At 32.7% G+C, this 10211-nt stretch overlaps 1 protein-coding gene across 1 annotated transcript; it reads left to right on the forward strand.

Annotated features, from left to right (window-relative positions):
• The first annotated feature begins 4973 nt into the window (after positions 1-4973).
• LOC132164370 (leucine-rich repeat protein 1) lies at positions 4974-9984 on the forward strand. The gene is made up of 6 exons (XM_059574873.1): positions 4974-5315; positions 6858-6929; positions 7140-7283; positions 7633-7704; positions 7803-7874; positions 9692-9984. The coding sequence occupies exons 1-6, from the start codon at positions 5110-5112 to the stop codon at positions 9762-9764; spliced, it is 639 nt and encodes a 212-aa protein (XP_059430856.1). The 5' UTR covers positions 4974-5109; the 3' UTR covers positions 9765-9984.
• The last annotated feature ends 227 nt before the right edge of the window (positions 9985-10211 follow it).

A 10211-nucleotide genomic window follows, 5' to 3' on the forward strand; every position in this document is an offset into this window, starting at 1 on the left:
CCGATGAGTAAATTATCAGAAAAAATTTTAGCGTGCTTACCCAAGGTATTTTGATATAATTTTCCTAGACTTTATAATATGACAAGTATATAAATGCAGAATAATAAGAAATATAAAAGAGACAGAGACACAAGATTTAAGGTGGTTCGGCAATACGCCTACATCCACACACTAAAACCCTAGAGGTTACATCTTGCCTTTTATTGATTGAATATAATTGTACATAAAAAGCTTCAATTTATAGGAGCCGAAGGGAGAGGGCTTCCTTATATTTGAGTAATGTGGCTATTCTAACACACTTTAATATGTGTTCATTTTGCGTTTGTAACCGCTTTGAGAGGACTGTGTCACTTGTTTGACCAATTTTTTACATTTTTTATGTATTTATGCGCTTTGTTAAATTTTTAATTCGTTTTTGGTATGTTAATGGAGAGCCCGCCCATTTTCAGTTTTCGTATTCTCAACTTTTTTTTTTTGCCTTTTCCTTTTGGATTATGAATGGTAATGATCATCTTTTGTAACAGTTTTCTTTATTTAATTAAGAAAAAAAAAAAAAAAGCTACTTTTTTTTTTAGACTATAGTTTTTATTTTATATATATATATATATATATATATATATATATATATATAAATTTACGTTATTATGAAAATGAGTGTCACATTGACTGTTTACATTTTACTGTCTGGTGTGACAACAGGCAAATACTATGTAGACTGTTATGTCAATTTGTATATATGATAAGTGATAAGTGTCATGTGGTAGTCTATATGTAGTGACTGACCTAATAAATGTCATGTAGACTAGAGGTGTACATGCAGATGCGTATGCGGCTATTTGCATTATCCTCATCCGCAAAATACGGATATTCGCATCACATTTTTACTAACCGTATATGCATGGTTATTGCGATTATTATCTGCTATCTGCATTTTAGGTAATAGACTTATTTTAGTGTGTTGGGCCTTTTGTGTGTTTCTATTATAGAATATTTTAAATAATTTTGAAAATAATTTAGGCCTATTTTTAGCGTTTTAGACTTGTTTTAATTTTTTAAGTCCTAATTGTTCAAAAATATATTGATTTCACATCACTTTTGCCTTTTTACAAGTCAATTAGTGAACTGTGAAGAAAAAAAAACTAAACAATGTAAACATAACATATCCCTAATTCAAAAACAAAGACGTTTTGGCGAATTTATTATTATTATTATTACATATATGCAGTTATTAATAGCATCAGCATACCCGAAAATCACTATCCGCATCTGCATATGTGAATAATTATTTTTACCAACCATATTCATAACCAAAAAGGCGAATAATAAATATAGCAAATGCAAGTGATTAATATCTGCCCGCATATACAGGGTAGATTGTGAAATCAATTATAAAGGACATATGAAAGCTATAGTACCCTTGGCCTTATGAGCACCCTTTTTTTTTTTTCCTTAAATTTATGGGTGATTCCAAAGAGAAAGAGGTATCAGTTTCGTGAGGTTGAAGGCAAAATTGTCAAGCCAAGGGCCCCAACATTAGTGGGAGAGTCAAAATACCGCCAGCCCTTCACTTGCGGAGGGAGACTTTGGGTGTCATTTCAACGACCAAACAGAGAAGAAAAAAAAGAGAGAGATGAAAGATCATAATCAAGCGCGTTGGAGTGTAGCCTAAAACACAAACAGTGTGGACCATTTTATCTTAATCTCAGCCACATATTTTATTATTATTTTTAAATGAGCCTACATAAATTATGGGTAATGTTAGTAAAGCCCATTAAATGTGATCAATACAGTAATATGCCAGACCATTAAAACTTCTCCAGAAGCACGTATTTATTATGTTACATGCGTTAAAATAGAGTAAGCTAGATCTTAGATATAGAGACCAATTGATTTAGTCCAGACTTTTGAGTTGTGGATGTAAATGTTATCTTTGTTTTTGGATCTAAAAGGATGAGTTTTGGCTTGAAATTTTATGCCTTCAATGCTAAAGAATAAGAGCTATCTATGCATTAGTTTGAGTCTATTTAGCGTAGATCTGCAGTTTAATTTAAAAATTAGTCATAGGTTAACAAATTTTATATGAGTTTGAAATATAATACTTTATTTTTTACGTTTGTAATTTCGTAGCTTCGGCTATGACTACTTCAAAGCTTTACTCTATATTATTTGAGCTTTATACTAGTTTATCAACGAATGAGATTGAACTATTTCAAAAAGATATAGAGACGGATTTAAATTGAAAAAAAAAAAAAAGAAAACAAAAAGAAAAATTCCCCTTTTATAAACACAGAGAGAGAGAGAGAGAAAAGTGGCAAATTTAATTAAGGACAAAAGATAATAATAAAAAGTGAAAAAATAAAAATATTAATCTCTGACCACTTAGTCTAAAAGTAGAAACCTCTTGGATTGGTTGGAAAAGTTTATACAGGCTGTCACGATATTTGACCATGTCATTAATAACTTATTGGTGACAGCTTTGTCATTATATAAGTGTGGCCTTTGTCTTTTTTATTTTTTTGTTTTGTTGACCATGTCATTATAACTTTAATGGTGATACCTTTTGAATAAGGTCAAAAGTACACTACCAATCGTCAAACTTAAACCAACAAGGTGGCCCATTTTTGTACGACTAAATTCCCATTAATTCCATAATAATTATCTATACGGATGAGGGTCCTCTAAATGTTTTAAGGGGTTCTTAAAATTTCACTAATTATTTTTCATATTTATTAATTTAAATTAAACCATTTTAAATTAATAAATGGGATTCCAGAATGTCATAATTGAGGAAAATGCTCCGAAAATAAGGACAAAAATTTCCTCCAAAATAGTTTGGAGGAAATTTCTTTCAACTCACTCCAATAAGTGACAAGTGTTATTCCTCACATGTTTTATATATATAGTGTGAATCATTTTAAATTTGAAAAACATAAGAGTATAGAAATTGATAATTTTGTATAGCGAAAAGTTTAAGACTTGAAAGATCAAATCGTTATAACTTAACGGATGTAGATGATGAAGGTTTATTCTGAAACCCGAAGAAAAAAAAAAAAAAGAATTAAGAAGATCAAAAGAAATTTTTCTTGAATATAAAATACACAAAAATGTTAAATACTTTAAATAATATGAACTAGACAGAAGTAAAAGCTTGCATGGATTACCTACTTGAGTTACAATGATAGATAGATTGTGCTAGAAAGGCATGATCATGAACAAGTTTTTGGATAAATGTTGGAGAAGCTCAAGCTGCAAATATCTCTACATAGAAGAAGATTCTCTTATTATTATCCTGGCTACATTTATTGATTGGAAATTTGCTACAATCATTTGAGATATTAAAGTGCAGCTCCAATGTTTCCATATTTAGACTGCTTCCAAGATCTCTCGTAGTGTTAACTTCAGAACACACCAACTTGCTAAATAAGCTGTTTCCAATTAGGTTTTTAGAAACATTTCCATTATTTATTTGTTTCTTTCTTTCTAAAGAATTAATAGTAGGAAAGACCCACAAATGTAATTTCTATCTCCCTAATTTTCTTATTGAATAAAAAAAAAGGTTAGATAGTAGAGATCTAGCAAGAGCATCCTAAATGTATGGTCTAGAGACTTGGAGAATGAATGGTTGGAGAGAGTCAAGTGGCTTGTATTGATATGAAATATGAAACAAAGAATATGAGTACAATGTTTAGAGTAAAAGAGCATGTGCATAGTAAAAAAAAATGTTATTGGGCTCGTCTAGAGTTGAGAGATTTAACATGTTTAACTAAATAAGTTTTTTTTTTTTTTTTTACTCAAAGCGGGAGAGGGGGGAAATTAAATAAGTTAGATTATGGTTGATTTATTTGTTGATATTTATTTATTTGTTGACATGTCCGCACAAGAGGAGAGAGAGAGATTCGAACTAGTGACCTTCGCTTTATTAGGCGTGGTCGCAGTCAATTGAGTTACCTTTTGGAATATTTGTTGTATTTATTTAGAAATAAATCAAACTCAAAATTTTATTTTGAGGTTTTTTTTTTTTGAGAGAGAGAAAAAGAAAAAGGGGAATTTTGAGCCTTTTTATTGTAAATGAATTAAATCTCAAACACATCAATTTGTTTATAAACAACAAGCTCATGAAAATAAACAAGTCAAATTCCAGCTTTATGCAAGGGTTAAGTATAGTGTAGTTAGTAGTGGCATTAGTGGGGTAGTTTTCAAAAGTGACCCACTTGAGTTGTCAACATTTGAAAACGAAAATATGTTATTTGGTAAAAAAGAAAAAAGAAAAAAATCTTATCTTCACACCACTAAGCACTAGATAAATGATCCACAACAATTACGTGCGGTGTCGGTAGGTAATGTGAGAGACTTTGTATGAGATTTATTTGTTTGAGTAGATGGTAAAATAATTTAAAATTTTATTTAAACAATTAAACTGCATATAAATTTTTGAAAAAACTTCACAAAATCTCCAATGAATTTCCACGCATTTTGACATAACCTTTAAAATTCAAAAACTCACAATTTTACTCCCAAACTTATAATTTAATACAATCTCTTCCTCAAGCATTAAAACATATTGTAAAAATGATAAAATAACCTTTATACCATTTAAACTTTGATGAAATTCTAAATTTACTAAAATTTTATTTTTTATTAAAAAACAAAAAATTATAGGGTATTTTGATATTTTTCATAGTCTCCGTTAAGATCTAATTGCATCAAAAAATTTTGAACGATATAATTGAGACTTTGTTTTAAAACTTAGAGTGTTTTAAAACTTAGAGAGTCTTCTCAAAATCAATAGAAATTCAAGAATCTTTTATAAAATTTGTCCTAATTATTTATTTTATTATTTTATATATTTATTGATAATAATCCGTACAAATAATTACAGTAAAATTCAATTCCCGCTCAGTTACCCGCATGAATGAGAAATCACATCAAAGAATAACATAAAATATAATTTAGGAAGAAAACAAAATGCAAAAAGGGAAGAGAAAAAGGCTCCATGTTTTACTCTGATATTCCCAAAGCCGATCCTCCCGTCCCTGTTGACTCCTTGTCTCTCTCTTTCTCTTGATACTACCAAAACAAACCCTAGAGGGATCCAGAGCGAGCTCAGCCATGGCAGCGCCGAGCTGGATATGGAGCCTCTCGCTGGCCGTCATTCTCGGATTTGTCAACGGCAACTCCGAAGGAGACGCTCTGTACACGCTCAGGCGGAGCTTATCAGATCCCGACAACGTCCTTCAGAGCTGGGATCCTACCCTTGTCAACCCCTGTACTTGGTTCCACATCACTTGCAACCAGGACAACCGCGTCACCCGCCTGTCAGTTTATCATTCTCCCCCCCTATGCATATGAATTATGTTTTTTGGATCGCTTTTTCTGCTTCAGTTTGCATTTTATTTTATTTATTTTCTTCGTGCCATAAGGATTATCGAATACCCAGTTTTTGTTTATCAGAGTAGAAGCGGAGAGTAGATAGTTTGATGGTAGGTGCAGCGTCGTTCAAACGTTATAGAAAACATGAAAGTTGCTACATCGCCTTCGGTTTCTGTAACTTGGGGGTCGACAGCATTCGAGTGTTTTTTTTTGTTTTCGTAAATGTTTAGGTATTGGAGGAGCTTTGCTGTCTCTTTCCAGCTTCTTGGGGTTTCTTTTTCAATAAGATGCGTTTACCTTAATCTTGGGTTTATAGGAGATGTTGGTATTAGAGGTCTAGCAAAATTAAGATTTGGGATGTTGTTATTTTCCTTTATCTTTGGGATTGGGGGCAGTGGACATTTACATCCACACTATGGGCTATTTGGGTAGACATGAACTAGGTTCAAGGATATGACACGATATGGACTTCTCAACTTTGGAACTTTGCAAAGAGGATTCGGGCATGGTGAGGGTGCTGCAATGTTCATATACATACACAAATCGTTGATGTGAAAGAATGAAAATCCTTTGATTTGGGCTGCTGTTGTATTTGTATACGTGCATTTTTTGTGTGTGAGTGTATGTATATATTTCTAAAAAATAGTCTCAGAGGTTTGAAACCTACATAATGATTATCCCTTCATTTGACTTTTTTATGTTTAATTTGAAAAGACTCATATCCAAAGTGCTCATTTTATATATTTAAAGCTTGTTGGTGAATTTTTCTAATCAAAGAACTTCTTGTAGGATTAGGGAGATGTCCTTAGTGCTATTTGTTGACAATGATGTTACCACTGCCTCAACGATTTTCTCTATCATATCTGTTTGCTGTTTTCTGCTAAATTAGTTGATGGAGAAATTGGCTTTTTTGGCTAACAATAAATCTGTTAAGTTGAAAATTCTGATCACTTTAATTTGGAATTGTTGCCGTGTTCTCTGTTTTGGATTATAGTTTTGTTGTTAAATTAAGTCTTATTTATCATTTATTTCTTTCATCCATTTTGCTTCATGGGAATCTTCATTTTCCTTCCTATCACAATAAAATAAGGAGAAGGAAATTACAATACAGATTCTGAAATGGAAAAGAATAATTTATTTTTCTACCTTTGGTATGGTCTTCCAGAATGAATTATTCCCTGTTAATTGTTGAGTTCTTCTTTGCTTTTTTTTTTTTTTTTTGATAAATAAAATGAAAATTGAAAAGTGTCTTCTATGCTATTTGTGAAGTATTGTTTGGTTGGGAACCTGTTGCTTTGTCTTGCCATGATTTGCTGTATCAATTATGGTTTGAAATTCCTCTATTCTGTGATACATGACGGACAATGTTCTTTTTCAATTGCGTTTTTTCATGTTTGAGTAGCAACTGTTTGTCCCACTATGTGTTTATTATATTAGACATGCTTGTTGTTTTTAATTAATATAATCTTTTTGTTCTCATATTGCAGTGATCTTGGTAATTCAAATTTATCTGGACATTTGGTACCTGAACTCGGGAAGCTAGAGCATCTACAGTATCTGTATGTCTGTTTGTTTATCTTTACTTGATAGTGTGCATGAACACAGATAGTTGCTCACTTGATTTATTGTTAGTTCCAAAATGATCATGTATTTAATATTTAATGGCTTTTGTATATAAGCTTTGACTGCCATGCAGTATTATTTGCAGGATGTTGTTCATATCTGGGTATCTAAATCACTTGACGGAACTTTTCTCTTTGTTGATATAGGGAGCTGTATAAAAACAACATTCAAGGAACTATCCCTTCGGAGCTCGGTAACCTGAAGAGTCTAATCAGCTTGGACTTATACAATAACAACATCTCCGGGACAATTCCATCTTCATTGGGGAAATTGAAGTCTCTTGTGTTTTTGTAAGTTTGATTAAATATAGTATTGATCTATTTATGCATGATTAGACTCTGCTTTGGGCTTTGCTTTCTTTTCTACCTTCATTTTCTCAGAAGTACCTGAAAATAATAAATGGGGCAGATAGTTGAATCAACCAGAATCCTAAATTTAGGATGCCAATTGAACATGTGAACATCAATATCAGGGTTAGCTGCTATTTTTACAAAATTAATGTAATTGGGCACTGACAAAATTGTTATCATATTATTACTTAATCTGGTGGTTATTCTCTTCTCGCTGGTTTTAACTATAATTTCTATAGCATGTCAACATCCAGCGAATTGTCTTTCTCATAAATATGTGGTTTGGCAGACGGCTTAATGACAACAGGTTAAATGGGCCTGTCCCCAGGGGACTCGCTGGTATTTCAAGCCTCAAAGTTGTGTAAGTTATATTAATGTCTTTTTGGTAGATGCAGTCTTCTGTACTATTCTGTGGAGTAACACACACATATACAGTCCTAACTTTGCCTCTCTTTTCAGGGATGTCTCAAACAATGATTTGTGTGGAACTATTCCAACCAGTGGCCCATTTGAGCACATCCCTTTGAACAAGTAAGTGTTTATGTTTATCTCTTTGGGGAAATACATTTTACTCTCCTATGGCTAGGCCATAAGACATGGAACCTCCCTTAAGTTTGGTTTGTAATATAATCTCCTTGTGGTTAAGTTCAAAGAATAAAGTCAGCATGTCTAGTGTAGAACTAATCTCATTATTTCAGGTTATGGATTAATTGTATAACCTGTTCTATATATATGTTGACTTTTACACTTTGGACATGACCATCAGGGGATTAAGTGTTGTAAACTAAACTTTAGAGAAGTTTCATAGTTTACAGCCTAACACAGAGGAGGTAAGTGTATTTTCCTAGGTATTTCTTCTTTGTCATTTTCCTCTTCGCGTGTTCTGCTATAGCCTCGAACATGGACGGCATCCTACCATTGGATTTATGTTGCTTTGACTCTTGTGTGAGACTTCACATAGACCTTATAAGTGCATACTTTTTCTAAGTATTTAATTCTTATGACTTAGATGTGAAATAATTATGTGTCTCTCTCTCCCTCTTCCCTTTCCACCCCTCTAATGCTTCTCCCTTATGCCATATAAGAGTTCATATTAAATTCTAGTATATGTGTGTAATGCATGTCTGGTATGTAGAAGTATGTGTTTCTCTTCTTCCTTGATCACCGGATTTGGAGACAAATAATGTGAATTTCATATGATAATTCAATTAGAAGTTGCTATTAATCATTGACACATTGAGACTATATGATAATTCGACAGTCAGACAGTATCTTACTTTGATAGAGTTTGTATGGCTAAGTATGATGGTTAAAGTGATTTGCAACTTTCTGTTTACCCAAAATTCATATAATGTGCATAACTACAAGGTGTCACGCACTTTTTTAGACTGGTGAAACTCATCATTTAAAATGAAACAGGTTCCTTAAAACCCATTCTAAAGATGCTTGGTGAGGATTCCCTTCAAATCTCAAGTTTATTGCCTTGCTCTATGTGCCTTTTTAAGAAATGGAATGAATCCGCTGTATGTTTGGTACCTACATTTTTTTTTCTCATCCGTTCCAATTGAGAAGATTCTAATGCTCCATAAAGCTGGGTCTTTATCTAATTTCATTATTAAAATCACATTCCAGATTGTAGGATTGTTCTATGATACAATTCAAGTAATAATCCAGAGTATCCTAAATTCAAATTTGTGCAATTCCATGAGGACATAGGATAGGGTTGCAGGACCATGGTTTAGGATTGGACCATCAAGCACATAAAGCACTCAAGCTTCAGATTGTTAGGTAGATGCTAAGAAGTATCCTTGGACATTTTTTTTTTTTAATAAGATGAAGTAACCTTGGACATAAATTGATGATACATGAAATAATACAAAGTAGGAGAAAGAAACAGAGCAGCCAAGGAAAATGACAAGGATACATAGTACCTTGAGCTGGAAGCACATCTTTCGTTCCTTGAAAAAAAAAATTCTAGTATTAGCTTTTCTTAGTTCTGAAAATTTGCAGCTTTTTGGGGAACACAGTTGTGGTGGTTTACTGCTGAACTTGATTTCATTTGATTGTGTCATCTTTAGGTCCATGCTTTAGGGGCATATTAAATGCTTGCTTTGACAAAACTCAGTAGTGTCAAATTTAATGGTTTTGTATTCGTTTGCATTTCACAATAATCTATGCAGTTGCTGCTTCATCTGGATTCTGGAGGGCATGCTCCAAAACCGAAGCTTTGACAAATTTCTTCATTATTTTAATTTCATCGCTAGCTACTGTCTTCTACTCTCTTTTATTTATGTCATCCAAACCTGCCAAAGGAATTTACCTTAGTTTTTTTTTTTCCAATGTTGTAGCTTTGAGAATAATCCTCGGTTAGAAGGTCCAGAGTTGCTGGGGCTTGCAAGTTATGACACTAACTGCTCATGAGATGTATGATGCTGCAAAACCTCAACCTTGCATGGAGTTAGATATGTGCTTCAAAACTGGAAGTGAATTACTCAGTGTAATGGGATTGGTAGCAAATTCAGTCCCTTATATATAATTATTTGTAAATTTTACAGCGACTACTACTGCATTGTTCTGCTCTTTCCAAGATGTTCAAGACATTAATATGTATTGATGTAAAGTAGAGAAGAGTTTTACCTAATCCTTTTGATTATTACTGATTTCAAGCTCATTCTTGGTGAGTTTTCTTTTTTGGATTCAAAATGATGGGGTTCCAGCTGAAAATAAAGTCGTGTGCTTTTTCACCACTGCCTGGTAAACTATTGAGTATTGAGCATGCTTGCAATGGTTGGCCAAGAGTGCGATGTCATGCACAAAACCCGTTTAAATAGACATGTTAATTGAATTTGGAAACCAAGTTCAACAAGG

The sequence above is a fragment of the Corylus avellana genome, chromosome ca10 (assembly GCF_901000735.1).
Source record: "Corylus avellana chromosome ca10, CavTom2PMs-1.0".
Classification (NCBI taxonomy): Eukaryota; Viridiplantae; Streptophyta; class Magnoliopsida; order Fagales; family Betulaceae; genus Corylus; species Corylus avellana.

Excerpts from the sequence above, each read along its gene's own strand:
- LOC132164370 (XM_059574873.1), top strand. The coding sequence starts at position 5,110 with ATGGCAGCGCCGAGCTGGATATGGAGCCTCTCGCTGGCCGTCATTCTC. Across the intron at positions 5,316-6,857 it reads GACAACCGCGTCACCCGCCT|TGATCTTGGTAATTCAAATT; the intron begins GTCAGTTTATCA and ends CTCATATTGCAG. Across the intron at positions 6,930-7,139 it reads CTAGAGCATCTACAGTATCT|GGAGCTGTATAAAAACAACA; the intron begins GTATGTCTGTTT and ends TTGTTGATATAG.